Source organism: Pinus tabuliformis, chromosome 9 (genome assembly GCF_031772625.1).
Source record: "Pinus tabuliformis cultivar Carrire ecotype Pingquan chromosome 9, CPIR1, whole genome shotgun sequence".
NCBI classification, from domain to species: Eukaryota; Viridiplantae; Streptophyta; class Pinopsida; order Pinales; family Pinaceae; genus Pinus; species Pinus tabuliformis.
In genome coordinates, this window is record NC_142307.1 from 260,534,260 (window position 1) to 260,551,348 (window position 17,089).

The 17,089-nt window shown below is 37.3% G+C and overlaps 1 protein-coding gene across 5 annotated transcripts in view; it reads left to right on the plus strand.

The window, feature by feature from the left end:
- LOC149148178 (guanylyl cyclase 1) overlaps positions 1-17,089 on the plus strand; it is a 396,584-nt gene that overhangs the window by 187,118 nt on the left and 192,377 nt on the right. For all 5 annotated transcript variants that reach the window (XM_089445745.1, XM_089445748.1, XM_089445747.1 and 2 more), the window contains one exon: positions 401-462. In XM_089445745.1, coding sequence (XP_089301871.1) covers positions 401-462 — 62 coding nt within the window. The remainder of the gene's footprint in view (positions 1-400; positions 463-17,089) is intronic.

Below are 17,089 nucleotides of genomic sequence, written 5' to 3' on the forward strand. Positions count from 1 at the left end.
AGAACAAATTTCTCCTAAGAGGGAAAATTTGCTGGGCTTTTCCCAAGGTTGGGTTTTCCCAGGGTAAACTTCTTGTCTCTTCGTTTCTTGGCTGCCTCTTTATGATCCTACTTTTATCACTGTATTATTGTTGAGATTTTCTAGGTATAATTGCTTAGTGATACATGTTACATAAGTTAACTTGATCAAACAATCACTAGAAAGTAATTATCAGATTAGAAGATCAGTTTCTGCTATAGAAAATTCAACACATTTCTGTAGTGGCTTCTTTTCCATCTCGATAAATGTTAATTTGCGGCAAGTTTAATTCTTATAGTGTTTTTATCTTGCTCTCTAAAGCACTTATAATTGAAGGTGGAATAAGTAATTTAGATTCTAATTTTATGATTTTATAATGCAGCCAGCCCTGGTTGGAGGAATTGTGCCTTTCAGACTGCTGTGGAGTAAGCTCAGGATACACAGGTGAGCCCAACTTAGATCATCTCATCACATGTCATTTGGATAACAAATTTAAGACACATATTTGTGCTTTGCACTTGGTCTCTAACAGCGTAAACATGTTGAAGAATTGGATGGCTTGAAAGCATTTCTCAAAAGTTCATTTGATAGGAAACATTATTGTGTTTTGATTGGGTTGGAGCACAAATATTTACTATTATTGTCACAAAATGTTCCTTTTTTTGAATATTTCAAATCATGGTCGTATGGCTGTTGACAAAATGAATGGCTCCCTATATGCTCCGTGAGGCTCCAAATGGGATTGCAAACTCCTTCATGAGCGTCTAGTTACTGCCATGAATATGAGATTGTCCAACCAAAATTCCTAAATTGCAACTTTTGAAATGTTATTTAAAAAAAAATGCACACACAAGATCATGAAAGTGAGATGCAAGTGTAATGAACTTTATTTAGAAGCAGTAAAATCTACAAGGTTTTGAATACAATTATATTTATTCCTCTGGTATTTAGACTCTACCAGAATCCTGACAACTGACCAACTATTTTCTTCATATGTTCTCTAGTCCAGTCACTAATTCCGAATATAAACCTTAACACTAATAGTTACTTCTGTCACTGGTACTTCCATCCATTGGGATATCCTGGTAAGCAACATCAATGCTTGCCGTTTCTCTAGGAAAGAAACCTGGATACATATGTCTTCAACACATGTCGTCCAAAAGGAAAAGGCTTTTTGTTGTTTTTCTTCTTTGACAGGTTTAGAGACCAGAAGTCTCTGCTTTCTTATTGAACTCAATGCAGGTTTGTCGAATTTCCTTGGTCAACGTTCCAATGTTAAGCAGCCCCTCTAATGTTCCTCCGGACTAGAGATCTGTCACAAAATGTTCCTTTTTTTTCAATATTTCAAAATGTGGTCATATGGTTGTTGACAAAATGAATGGCTCCCTATATGCTCTGCGAGGCTCCAAATGGGATTGAAACCTCCTTGTACATGAGCGTGTAGTTACTGCCATGAATATGAGGTTGTCCAACCAAAATTTCTAAATTGCAACTTTTGAAATATTAATTTAAAAGAAAAAAAATGCACACATAAGATTATGAAAGTGGGATGCAAGTGATAATGAACTTTATTTAGAAGCAGTAAAATCTACAAGGTTTTCAATGCAATTATATTTATTCCTTGGGTATTTGGACTCTACCAGAGTCCTTGCAACTGACCAACTATTTTCTGTTGAAATTCAGTTGCAAGGTTAAATTTCTAGTTATGATAATTACTTTTGAAGATGTTTAATGTTCTTCTTAGTTTTTCTTTATTATTCATCAATGTTGAGATAATCGCGATCAGGATTAAATAAACAAGAGTCTGGAAAAAAATTGTAAAAATCAGAATAAAATCAGTAAAAACGGTAAAATAAAAAAAAAATACTATTATTTATCTATTTTTTAGTATATAAAGCATCCACAACATAAAATAAATGTATTGACACATAAGTATGAAAAGAGAACTAATATATAAGATGTGTAATATGTTTAGTGCTCCATCACACATAACAATGAATCATGTTCTGAATCCTGAGTCCTGACTCAACCTCAAAATATCAACAAAAAATGTAATAATGTATCTCATATCATGAGTCATACAATGAAATGAACCACTAAGTAACTAATGATTTCCTCTGCCCCTTTTGCGAGAAAATGTAATAGTTTTCCCTCTAGATGAAGAAGGCCCTGGGGCTGGCATTGGACTCTGATGTCCTCTAGCAGCTGAAGAACTAGGAGCCAGAGGAGGTAGACCACGTCCTCTATTGGTGACCATGGTAGGTGGTGTTACCTCCTCCAATTTCTCCTCCTCCTCCTCCTCTTCTTCCTCCCCTTCAGTTGCTACCCCCTCCACCACCTCCTCCTCTTCTTCCTCCCCTTCAGTTGCTACCCCCTCCACCACCTCCTCCTCTAACCAATTAGGAGCCGATTCCATGACAGGCCTCACGGCCTCAACCCTTCATGTAGAAGTGGTGTCAATCCCATGGAATAAGATTGCCTCCACGTCAAGTATCCTCTCAAATTGCCTCACCCACAATCGAAGATTGTAGTAGACGTAGACCATCTCGTTAAGGCGCTGGGACTCCAACCTGTTCGAGGGTGATAAATTATAAATTAATAATTAAAAAATAATAAATTTTCAAAATTCAAACATCTTTGATTCATAATGATTTTTCAAGAGAATTCTTCTGGTAAATCACATTCTTATTTTTCGGGTTGACATGTTTTGAACCACTAAGTGTGGCTCATCCTTAGGATTTAGATGAATGTTTTGATCCAACCATGTTAATAAATACTATAGAGATACAAAATGACTAGAAATAACTGAGAAAAAATGATTTATTAAAAATGAACATTAAGGGGAAATTAATAAAATATTTAATATGAACGTTAAAAAGCCTATAAAATAATCAATAGGAAATAGAAATATTAAATGGAACGTTAAATTTAATAAAATATTGTTTTATAATAATAGATTATTATTATTTTTTGAATACTTATAATTAATATATATATATATATATATATATATATGAATATGAAAACCTTCCACTAACTAATCTTATATTTAATTTAATCATATTAAATGATGAAATAATAATAAAAATAAAAATATTATTATTTAAAATCTTCAAATAAATCTATAAATTTTTATTAATAGTAATTCTAAAGAATGTTATTAAAGAAAATATTATTATAATAATAAAATAAATAATTATTATAACAATATAAATTCTTATAATATTATCATAATCATAAGAAATATTAATAAAAATTTGTTATATATAAAGAAATATAAAAAAGAATACCTACGTAAAGATTAGAAAAGAAAAATCTAACCTTGACAAGAAAGAGGAAAATTCTAAAATAATAATAATAAATAAATAAATAAAAAATAAATCAAATAATAATAATTATAACTATCCACTAATTTATAAATAAGGAAATATATAAATCGAAAGAAAAAGGAACAAGGGAACTAAAAATAATATAAAGAATCAATAAAAAAGGGGGAGAATAAAACTAAGAAAGAAAGGAGAAGGGGAAAGGAACAAATCTAGGAAAAATAAGACAGAGTCCAATAACTGCTAAACTTCCACTCATCATCCCTATTCAATGTATTAGACATTTTTTTAGATTTCGGTGGCCTTCCTAAACTTTTGGTGATGGAAATGGTCAATCCTAGCAATGTCTTGGGACTTTTCCAAACAATTGTGGTGTTTCGTCTTCTCAACATGTTTAGCCTAATCTTTATGTAGGTATTCTTTTTTATTTTTCTTTATATTTTACAACTTCTTATTAATATTTCTTATGATCATGATAATGTTATAAGAATTTATATTGTTATAATAATTATCATTTTAATTATTATAATAATAGTTTCTTTAATAACGTTCTTTAGAATTACTATTAATTAAAATTTATAGAGTTATTTGAAGATTATGAATAATAAGAATTTAATTATTATTATTACTACTTTCTAATTTAATATAATTAAATTCAATATAAGAACAATTAGTGGAAGGTCTTCTTTTATATATATATATATATATATATATATATTAGTTATAAGTATTCAAAAGATAATAATAATCTATTATTATAAACAATATTTTATTAAACTTAACATTCCATTTCATATTTCTTTTTCCTATTGATTATTTTATAGGTTTAAATATTGAACTAATTTTCTCTTAAGTTTCAATTTTAATAAATAATTTTTTTTCTCAGTTATTTCTAGTCATTTTGCATCTCTACATTATATATTAACATGGTTGGATTAGAACATTCATCTAAGTCTTGATGATGAACCACACTGAGTGGTTTGAAACATTTTGACCTGAAAAATTGGAATTATTGGAAGGATTCTCTTGAAAAATAATAAATTATTTTTTATTATTTAATGAATTCAAAAAATTAATTGGAATTTATTTAACCTGTTGCACTTCATGGTGTGTATTTTTTCAAATACACTCTAGTTGTGCTCGCATCCAGAGGAACTACATGTTTGGCCGAGCACTCAAATGGCAAGCTTTTGGAGATTGGGTACTTTGCCACCATAACTTCTTCACCATGCATTGACAACAAATAAGAGAAACATATGAAAAAAACAAAATTTGAAAGTTGAAGCAAAGTATGAAGAGACAATAAAATTTGAAATTTGAAAATTGAAACAAACTAAAGCTTACCTAACATTTTGGTTTTCCTATCATGGATAGCCATATCAAAGCTAAATGTGCCACTTGCCACCCTGTATATCTACATTTCTTTAGAAATTTCTGCATGTTTTGTTGAAGATGACACCATCTTCTGAACACAAGTGAAGAATCCATCCATGGCCCCAACATCAAATATGAAACCACAATAGTAAGAAAATGTGAGGTTCAGGTAGATCCATGCAACATGAATGGGATGATGGAGTGATTGTTTCATCGCCCATCAATCACTCTCCATATTAATTCTTGTTTCTCAAACCCCCCATTCCTCTTATCATCATAATAGTTGTGAATGGATTCTTTGACCTTATCCATGGCCTTATGCAAGTAGCCCATTATGGACTTGTTTACATCAACTAATTGAAGAACCTTTACCAAAGGTTCAATATTGCTACACACCTCCTGCACTACCTCCCAAAATATTTTCTGGTATGAAACTAGCCTGCATATGGCATCTGCGTTTGGTTTGTGGCTAAATGACAAAGCACACCACTCCTCTGAGAGAAACATTCTCTTCACATCTCACATAGCATTGAAGAGAGATTGAAGATACTGAAATTTTTAAGTCTGACACGTTAGAAATCCCTACTGCATTATTTGGTTTAATTTCTCCTACTTGTTCATTTCATTAACAAGCTATTTATAAATATAAATATTGAAATAAACACAAATGCAACCTTAACTCATATAAAGATCAACAACTGAAATACTGAGACAAACACACAAGGGACACCGTTATTTTTGGACAATTGTCCTCGGAAAAACCCAATGCGGGAAAACCGATGCAACAGTTCTAAGGGTTTTATTATTATGCAGATTCTTGAGTACAACTAGGGTGCCAAAAATGCTCACCCAACAGAGATTGTTACACGGCAGTAATACCTCTTCTCGAAGACAGATATTTAGCCTCTCAGCGCTAGTCTGCCCCACGAAAATCCTTTCGACGATTCCTCTTGGCCCTGCGTTAGCCTTGCTAGCTTCAGCCTCCTGGCTCTCTGCATCAGCTCTTGGCCCCTCTGCGTCACCCACACAGGCTTCTCTGCCTCTGTGCAGTCCCCAACTGCCTCTGCGTAGCTCTAGATGCCTTTGCGTAGCTCTAGCTGCCTCTGCGTTAGCCTCTTCGGTCTCTGTGCTGACCCTCTGGCATTATCCCTGCCTCTCTGTTATGTACTCACTGCCCCTTGCTGCAACAGATCACTTGTTCGAATTTTCTCAGCAAGCCCCACTCCAGAAAATCGAACCGACTGATCAGTTTGGTGTATCTCCAACTGACCCTCTAGCCTCCTCTTATATTTTTCTTGTTGAGTCTTCAACGACCAAGATTAAGTCTCTAATCAATGGCTAAGATTAGATTTGGCTTGATCCATGTCATTTAGAACATTCTCACTCAGTTTTATATTAATACCCATTAATATTTTAATTTTCCTAAGTTTAGACACAGAAGATCACGATGGTATCCAACACGTGTCCAAGGAGCTCACTGAAGAGCTTCCTCATCCAGGCAGATTCACATGAGGTCATACTCGTAACTATGAATTCGACCTAAACAGTGCTCAAAGCAACCGACTTCTGCTTTCTACTTATCCAGGATATCAAACCAGAACCCAAAGAGAACCAACACCCAGAAGTGCTTTTGCGATCTTCCACACTGCCTGCCTAATCAGCATCAGAATAATCATGCAACTTCACATTTCCGGCAGTGTATCTCAATACATGAGAGATTGTGCCCTAAAGATATCTCCATGATTCTTGGCACCAATCCAGTGAGACTTAACCATATATGAGCTCAACACGCTAACTGCAAAACATATATCCGGACGGGAGTTCACCAAGAACATTAATGCTAGTATGAGTTTATGAAACTCAGAGGCATTTCCCAAATCAGGTCTGACATCACTACTGCATAACTTCTTAAAGTTAGGCTTCATCGAGGTAGTCACGGGCTTGCATTTCACCATTTCAAATTTGAAATCCAACTCCCTCTTACTTTTGCAAATGAGAGGGTCTTTACTTACCAGAAAGAGATCGTCCACATAAGGTATCAGTATGAGAGGTCTATCATCCAAAACCTTAAAGCAATGGTTTGGATCGACTTCTCTCCTAGTGAATCTCAGCTTCATTAGATAGCTGTCAATCCTCTCATACCAAGCTCCGGGTGCTTGCTTTAAATCGTAGAGAGCTTTCCTTCACTTGCATGCATGGGATTTCCGATCATGAATCTCAAACCCCTCAGGTTGTTCCACATATGAGGTCTTGCTATTGTTGATTTGTGGTAGCATTGGATGTGCTCTAGCCACGAAATTTGGTGGAGAGCTTGGGGCACACGAGATCTCCAATACTCAGAAAGGGTTTGGGCAAATTCTAAACAGTTTAGGAGATATTAAAATAATTAATATTTTTGAGTCCCTAAGTCTAAACTTAGGGAAATTAAAATATTAATGTGGATAGTATAAAACCGTGTTAGAATCGTCCAAAAGACATGGACCAAGCTAGATCTAATCTTAGCCGTTGATTAGGGACTTAATCTCGGTCGTTGATATGTCAACGAGAAAAGTATAAGAGGGGGCTTGAGGGTCATTTGGAGATTATACCAAATGATCAATCATTCTATTCTCTAGAGCGGTGTTTGCTAAGAGAGATAGAATCAATGATCGGAGTTGCAACTGAGGGGCAGTGAGTACAGAGAGATAGAGAGGTAGAGATAGTGCCGGGAGATCAACGCAGGAGCTAGAGAGAGTGATGCAGTAGTAGCCAGGGCTCAAGCAGGGCCACGCAGAGGCAGCTAGGAGTTGCACAGTGCTTCAGAGAGGCCAGCGTTGTTGACGCAGAGGGCCAGAAGGCTGATGCAAGGCCTCTTGAGGTTGTCGCAGGCCCATTCAGGGTGACGTAGGGTCAACGCTGGGCAGAGAGAGGCTGATGCAGTCTAGAAAGGCCGATGTTGGGGTTTCTAGGGCAGATTGGAGCTGCCAGAGGGTTTATCTAGGGTTTCAGCTGGGACATTTGTCTCAGACTAAGAGGTACTACTGCCAAGGGCATTCTCTGTTGGGTAAGCTGGATTTGGCACCCAGATTGTACTCTGAAATTGCTTAATAAGAAAACCCTCAGATAGCTGCACCGGTTTTCCTGCATTGGGTTATTCCAGGGACATTGGTCCAAAAATAACGGTGTCATTTTGTGTGCTTGTATCTGTTTCCTTTAGTTGATGATTTGTAATATGTTTAACGTGCACTATTGTTTATTTTCAGTATTTACATTGTAAATAACTTGTTAAGTAATGGAACAAGTAGGTAGGAATAAATCAGTAAAGTGCATGGAGGGTTTCCAACTGGTAGACTTCGAAACTTCAACATCTATTACATGAGGAGAATGATCCCCTTGTAATGTTTCCTTTGGTGCATCTCAGACATGTACCTTCATGCTCTTCCTTGATTTTAGGCATCCTTGTCACCATCTGTCTCACATTAGGTAGGGCCCCGTAATGAAGATGGGAAGCCCTCCGGTGCCATAGAAGAGATGTGTCACATGACATGGTCCCCAATGGAATTCCCACAAATTTCCAACCTTGAACCCATGAGTAAAAGCATCTTGAAAATTCCTTTTCAAACACGTTCCTTACCATTGATGAATGCCCCCTTGAAACCTTTGACTTCCATTCCCTAAATGGACACCAAGTTCTTCTTGGGATCAGGTACATAAAGAACTTTTTGTAAATGAATCGTGTTACCCTCATTCAATTGAGGGGTGAAATTCCCTGCACCCTTTCCGGGATAGGTGGCATTGACTCCAAGTATAATCTCCACAATTGTTTCCTTCTGTATCAACTTAGAGAGAGCTTCCTTCTATCTGATGAAGTGCCTTGAAGCACTACTATCAATAAGCCAGATTCCAAAAGAGTCTGGAGGAGAAGTAATGGAGAGGGCCAATATAATATAATACTCCTTTAGCTTATCAGAAACAACATTTGATTCTTCATACCTGGAGTTCCTTGCTTTCATTGAAGAGTCAGCCATTTCCTTGATGACTTGCATTCCCTTTTATTCCTTTGCCATTGTACCTGTCATTTCTTTGATCATTGAATATGCCCCTGGTATGATAGAGATCATCATGAAGTGATGTGTCCCTTCTATTCGGACGCTCCTTCGCATAATGGCCAAAGTCATTGCAAGCAAGGCATCTGCCTTTCCTTATTCTTAGATCCAGACTTCCCATTGAAGTGACCTTTACGTAGGACACCAGATGCTTCCACTGTGCCACTTTGAAAGCCTTCTTTGCTTTGACTTCACCCTTGCTGAATTTGAAGAGGGATGAGGAACTCATTGAGCTCTTTTTGTCCTTTACAACTGTCTTCAGTGATTTCTCTTTCACTCTTGTTTGGGCTTTGTCTTCACCTCAACTCTGATACCATGTTAATTTTAGGTATGTTCTATGCTTAGAGCAAATTTACTTCAATTTTCCATATTAGCTCAATATCAATTCCAGATTAGCAATCACATTTAGCATGATAGTAAAGTGTAGATAGAACATAAACATAAATCGCAGAAAACAAGCCAAGACAAGATGTGGTGCCAGCCAGGGACAAACCCAATGTGGGGAAACCCTTGATCAATTCTTCATATGTTCTTCAATAGTTCAGCAGAGAGAGAGAGATAGTACATATACATTAGAAGATAACACGAGGTAGTTGATCTGAACTTAGGTGAGGGCATACTGCTTCAACTGATCCTTCAAGGTGACCCCATCACCATGTTGCACCCATCACTGTGCTGCATCTCATCATCATGTTGCACCTGTCACTGTGCTGTACCCAATCATTGAGCTGCTCTCATCACTATGCTGCTCCCATCACTGAGTTGCACCCTTCATTGCACTATGCATACTGCAATACATCATCATCATGCTGCTGCAATACATTCTTGCTGCTGCACTACTCACATCATGCTACTGCACCCATCATCATCAAGTTGTTGCAATACATCATGCTGCTGCTATACATCCATGCCCATCATCACTGTGTTGCACCATGCTGCACCATGTTGCCCCCATCATGCTGTCCCGTATCACACCATGTCCATCATCACTGTGCTGTACACTGTAATATTATCATGGTCATGGAACATCGTAAGTTGCTTGCTATGGCTTGCAACCTAGAAAAGCAACTAGTTGTAGCAGTGGACTCCTTCATCAAGACCCTAGAGAGCAACTTAGCCTTCTAACTTAGGGCAATGTATAAGTAGCATATAGAAGGCAGTATATGCATCCTCCTTGACTGCGGTCACAGTGTTTAGGGCACTCAAGGACAACGTTAGGGTGACTGTGTATTCCCTATCATTAGGCCAGCGTATAGATCTCAATATAGTGGATAGAATCTCCATTATGACAACGGACATTAGGAGTTGCTTGAAGCCTTCTTTAATTGCGGATGAAGGGCAACTTCTAGTGCGGAATAAGCCCAACAGTTAGAGCGAATCTTGGACTGCAACTAGGGCTCTCCTTAGGGCTGTGTAATGCCTCCTTTTGCTGTAGATAAACCCCTTGTTGACTGTGGCCTAGGACAACGTGTTAGGGATCTCCTTTAGGGCTTAGATAAGGAAGCGTATAGATCTCTTATAGACAACGTTAAGGTCTCTTCACCATGACCGTGTTTAGGGTAGCGATAGGGAATATAGGGACAGTGTTAGAACTTCCTCTTGCTGCACAATAAAAGCCTCCTTCATGGCAGCATTAGTGTCTTCTTTAAGCTGTATATATGTCTCCTCTTTTCTGCTAATAGATCTTCTCATAAGCCTGCGGCTAGGGCACATTGTGATAGCAGATTTAGGGCTTCATAGATCAGCGTCATAGGGTCTCTTCTAGACCTACGTTTAGGGCAGCTTAGGGTCTCTTCTAGACCTGTGTTATAGAAGCCTTCTCCATTGCATTAAAGCCTTCTCCACCATGTCAACATTAAGGGCTAGGGCATCTCCTCTAGGGCAATGTATTAGACTAGGGCACTCCCTCTAGATCTCTCCTTCCCAAAACCCAAAACAGAATGAAGAGAGAAGTCTCAAGAGTGAGTGTGTGTAAAAATGACTTGAAGACCTCTTCTATTTATAATAAAACGTGGAGAACAAGTGGGGGTAATTTGGTAGCTCGTCGACCTTGACGAATTGTCACATAACAGAAATAAATTCATATCTCCATGACTACATGCCGAAATCGGATGATCTTTAAATCAATCCTACACCTCTTGACAAGAGGAATCCACAAAAAATATCAACTGCCATAAATAAGAAGACTCTCATGGAGTTTGACCCTAGTTACCAATTTTAATAGCCCTGCTCCAGAAAATCGAACTGACTGATGAGTTTGGTGTATCTCCAACTGACCCTCAAACCTCTTATATTTTTCCTATTGAGTCTTCGACAACCGAGATTAAGTCTCTAAACAACAACTAAGATTAGGTTTGGCTTGATCCATGTCATTTTGAAAATTCTCACCTAGTTTTATATTAATACCCATTAATATTTTATTTTTCCTAAGTTTAGATTTAAGAACCCCATTAAAAATATTAATTATTTTAATATCTCTCCAACTAGTTGGAATTTCCGCAAACCATTTCTAGTTTTTGGAGATCTTATGTGCCTTAGCCTCTCCACCAATTTTCATGGCTAGAGCACATCCGATGCTACCACAAATCAACATAAGAGATATGAAGCTAGTGGCAAATTGTGTAATCGCAGGGTGCACCAACTCCTTGTTATTGGTGAATGTTTTCATGAAATGAAGCACAAATGCATGATTATACATAAATTTTGTAATTTTTTGTGTTCATTCAACAATATCCTTGACAAAAGGAATTTTTTCCTATGTCCTCCAACTTCATGTCAATGCAGTGTGCAACACAAGGTGTCCAAAATAAGTTAGGATGCCTCTCCATAGGAATCCTGCCAACAACAACATAATTGTAGCATTTCCTGTTATGACCTAGACAACATGTTGTGGACCCACCGCCTGAATGAACACGTCTAACAAATCACATAATAATCGTGCATCTTTGATATGTGTGAGTTTTGTAGCATCAGGCAGGTGTTCTAGTATCGACTTTGGTCAGAGAGACCTAGCAACACAAGAACTTAGAACCTAGAAAAATTTCCAGGAGAAACACCTGGAGATGGCTCAATTAGGTTAATTAGTCAATAGTTAAATATTTCCTAAGTCTAACTTAATTGATTAATTAACATGAATTAATTGAGAATGGTGAGATTTCTTTAGAAACTTACATTGATCAACTTAGAAATGATTTTATCCATTGATGAGGATTTGATCATGGCCGTTGGTGAGCGAAAGAGAGATGATAAGAGGAGGTTGATGGGGTTGGAGAAAAATAAACTACAGCTTGAGTTCCTTGGCAGATCACGCTATCCAGCAGTAGCAACTGAGCAGGGAAGAAGAGTTCGAGCCAAAGGGGACGCAGAGACAGAGATGGAGCAGGGACAATGATTCCAGAGGATATTCCAGTTTTGGCGAGTCAGTTACAAGAGGGTTGAGTTTTCCTCAGTGAGGTTGCGCAGGTACTGCGTAGGCAACTTTAGAGGAAGAGTTCGATTCAGCAGGAATGAAGCTTGATTCAATTGCTGGAGGCCGAGAGAAATTCCAGAAGAACTGGCGAGTCATTCTTAGAGGCTGAGCTGGGCTAGACGTCTTGATCAGAGTAGCTTCCAGGCTGTGCGAGTTTGGCCTACGCAGAAGTTGACGCAGGGGTTTTGAGCAGCCTAGTTTGTGCCAATTGTGGAGCTGGATCAGTGTTGGATGAGACAAAATTTGTCTCACTGTTTTTTGTTGCCAGGTTATCTTGTAGAGGATTGCCAGTTTTGACATCCATATTGTACTCAAAATTTCACTGTTGCATAATAATAAACCCTCATATGCTGCACCAGTTTTTCCAGATTGGGTTTTTTCAGGGACATTTGTCCAAAAATAACTGTATCATATTTTTGTGTGTGCTCTATATTTCCTAGTTTCCAACATTTTATTTTTCCACAACGTTTCTATTGTGAAGAAATTGCAATGTAATTAATTCATTATTTTGCTGTAACAAAATACACTGCATAATTCAATCAGTTAGAAGAATTAATTCTAGTTGTTGCATTTCAAGTAAAATTTCACATGGTATTAGAGCAATTTTGATCAGATTAGAGGCTCAGAGACGACGAGGGAGAAATTTTGTTGCTCAAAGGGAGTTTGAGCAAATTTTTCTAGGTTTGTGTAGAGGCTATCCAGGGAATTAGAATTGCTGGTCAGGAGTTCGATTTTCCAGTGCATGTGGCTAGAAAAATCAGTGATGTGAACATTGTGATTTAATTGCGATTTTTTTGTGCCGTCGATATAATCACCAGTTTTTTTTTTTTCAAAAAATCGTGAAAAAATCGCGATCTGACCGCAAAAAACATGGCAGGCGAAAACAACGACTTACAAAAGTGATTTTATGGTTTTTTTTCCTCCTTTTTTCAGACAAAGAGCAAGAGTTAGAGCTAAGGAGGAGAACTCATCTACAAGGGCAAGAGAGGAGAAAAGTGAAGGAATTTAGCATCCCAAGCAAGAAAATTTCAAGTTTGGACCAATTTTCTTCAGCAAAGCGTGGTTGTCAGGTATGGGTATCAAATTTGGCCATTTTTTTTGTTTGTTTGTTTGTTTTCCCTTGGGTTTCTATCACCGATTTATTTTCAATGATTTTTGATTGGATTTGATTTTGTTTTTTTCATTTTTGTTGCATATAGTGGAGAGTTTATTTTGGTCAAAAATGCAAAAACTTGATTGTTAGATTTATTAGTTTAATTTCCTCTTGTGCCCTAGTTTTTTTCCATAATTTTTTCTTAGGTTTGAATGTGTATTTTTTCCATTATTGTTACATTGAGTTGAGGTTTTTTTTTTGGGCCAAAAATTCAATATGTTGTATTTAAATTTAAATTTTATTTTTTTAACTTGCAATTCTTCTTGTGCCCTAGGTTCAACTTCAAACTTCATCTTACATTAAAACTCAGGAGTTCAACAAAGTGACAAACATGCCATGAAAATTGGACCCTTTGTGGGAATTTGATGAACTTGATGGAGAGTTTGACAGATCAAACTTCACTTGCAAGTTATATGGGCATCATATGATAGGGGGTATACAAATTGAAGCATGACCTTGCACAAATTCCTAGACATGAGGTAGGGCTTTGCAAAAATACAAATATAGAAATCATCCGAAGAGCCCTCAGATCATTGGAAGAAATAGAGCAAACCAAATTGTCCTTGTTAACTCTGAAGTGTCAACTAGTAGGGAGTAGAGTGTCAGAATTGGGAGGTGAATATGAGAGTGATACTGGTTCTACTTCAGCATCAACATTTACAACCAACCTTGTCGCTGCCTCATCATTTTTTGTTCCTAGAACCACACCTGGTTCACAACCATCTATCTCTTCAATTATTAGAAAAAGGGAGAAAGAAGAAACTAACGAGTTGTTAGGCACGTTTCTTCTTTGGAGTGATATTCTTTTCAGCGTTGCAAGGAACAATCCATTTTTCCAGTCTGCGGTTGATGCTATTGCTATTGTTGGCCTAGGGTACAAAGTCCCTTCTTATGATGACTTTAGAGGGTGCATTCTTCAAAACGAAAAGGTTGACTGCACCAGGAGACTGGAGGAGTTTAGGGCATCATGGGCACACATAGGATGCACTGTGATGTCAGATGGTTGGGCTGATCAAAAGGGTAGAAGCCTTATAAACTTCATGGTTAATTGTCCCAAGGGGACAATGTCTATGAAATCTATTGATGCACGGTTATTACGTGATTTGTTGGATGTGTTCATTTTGGAGGTGGGTCGAGAACATATTGCCCAAGTCATAACAAACAATGCTGCAAATTATGTTGCTTCTAGCAAGATGCTTATGGAGACGCATCCTATCTTATTTTGGACACCTTGTGCTGCATGCTGCATTAATTTGATGTTGGAGGACATAGGAAAAATTCCTTTTGTCAAGGATATTGTTAAGTAATAAAAAACCATTACAAAATTTATATATAATCATGCATATGTGTTTCATTTGATGAGAACATTCACCAACAACGAGGAGTTGGTGTGCCCTTCCATTACACGATTTGCCACTAATTTCATATCTCTTCAATCCCTCTTGAATTCTATGTGGGATGTGAAGAGAATGTTTCTTTCAGATGAGTGGCGTGCTTTGGCATTTAGCCGCAAACTAGTGGGAGAGGCCATATAAAGGTTAGTTTCATACCAGGAAAGCTTTTGGGCAAGAGTGTAGGAGGTGTGTAGCATTACTGAACCTTTGGTAAAGGTTCTTCGATTAGTTGATGGAGACAAGCCTGTAATGGGATACTTGTATGAGGTCATGGATAGGGCCAAAGAATCCATTCAAACCTACTATTATGATAAGGGTGATGAGGGGTTTGAGAAACAATAACTCCTATGGGAAGTGATTGATTAGAGATGGAACAATACACTCCATTGTCCCATTCATGCCGTAGGGATCTACCTAAACCCTACATTTTCTTACTCCTGTGGGTTCTTATTTGATGTTAAGGTCATGGATGGATTCTTCACTTGTGTTCAGAGGATGGTGCCATTTTTAGCAAAACGTGCAGAAATCTCCTAAGAAATGGAGATATACAAGATGGTAGGTGGCACATTTAGCTTTGACATGGTTGTGGTTGATAGGAAGACTAAAATGCCATGTATGTTTTAGTTTGTTTCAAATTTCATTATCTTCAAGTTCATGACTTCATATTGTGCTTCAACTTTCGTTCTTTTCTTATGTTTATCTTATTTATTGTAGATTGCATGGTGGTGAAGCTATGGTGTTAGAGTACCCAATCTTTGAAGGCTTGCCATTAGAGTTTTCAACCAAACATGTAGTTCCTCAAGATGCGAACGCAATTGGAGTATATTTGAAAAAATACATAACAAGAAGCGCAACAGGTTAAAACTTAAAATATTCCAAATTTCCAATTAAATTTTTGAATTCATTAAATAATTTTTTTATAATTATTATTTTATTATTTATAATTTATTAATTTATGACCCTTGTACAGGTTGGAGTCCCAGCGACTTAATGACATGGTCTACGTCTACTACAATCTTCGATTATGGGTGAGGTAACTTGAGAGGACACCTGATGTGGAGGCCATCTCATTAGATGGGATTGACACCACTGATGCATGGAGGGTTGAGGCAGAGCGACCTCTCATGGAGTCGGCCGTTGATTGGTTAGAGAATGAGGTAGTGGAGGGGGTAGAGGAGGAGGAGGAGGAAAAGGAGGAGACACAAGAGGAGGAGGTGACACCACCTACCCAGGCTACCCTTGTCACAGTAGAGGACGTGGTCTACCTCATATAGCTCCTAGTTCTTCAGCTTCTAGAGCACAACAGAGTCCACTGCCAACTCCATCGCCATCTGCATCTAGAGGGAAAGCTATTGCATTTTCTTGCAAGAGGGGCAGAGGAAATCAATAGTATTAGTTATTTGGTTCATTTCATTATATATGACATTAAGACTCATGAAATGAGATACATTATTATATTTTTTATTGATATTTTGACGCTGAGTTTGGACTCAAGACTTAGTATTCAGGACATGATTCACTGTTATGTGTGATGTAGCACTATAAATGATATTACACATCTTATATATTAGTTCTTCTATCATATTTATGTGTCAATGCATTTATTTTATGTTGTAGATGCTTTAGATATTAAAAAAATTGAAAAAAAAAAGATTTTATTTTTGTATTTGTTAATTTTTTGCCAATTTTTACCGATTTTTTCCCGATTTTTTTTGTTGTTTTCTTTATTGTTTCCGATTTTGGACTCTCGCCGATTTAATCTCAATCACGATGTTCACAACACTGAGAAAAATTCGCATAACCCAGAAGCAGTTCTAGAAAGCAGTGGTGAAGTCGGGAAGTAGTTCCAATGAGCAGATTAGTGTTTTCGTTGAGTACATCTCGGCGTAGTTGGTTAGCAACAATGATTGCAATAGCAGAATCAATACCGAGTGGAAGAGTGATGATACCTAATCTTTGGGGTTAGGTAAATCCAAAGCTACAGTGGGAGATGAAACCCAAGAGTCTCTCTCTCCATGTATATATCTATTATCCATCTCAATGCAATAACACAATTTGATTTGAGGAGTTACCTCATGGCCTGACATGGTATCAGAGGCAACCCTTTTTTAGCTTCCTTCTGCCCTGTAACTCCTGCTATTTTCCTACTTGTTCCTGCTCTGTCCTCTGGTTCTACTACATACTGTTCCCTTGGATTCCCTGATTTCTGCCTTGAATAGTTTGGTGTGTATGCTGTCGGTCTGTACATTGTTTGAGTATATGTGGAAGTC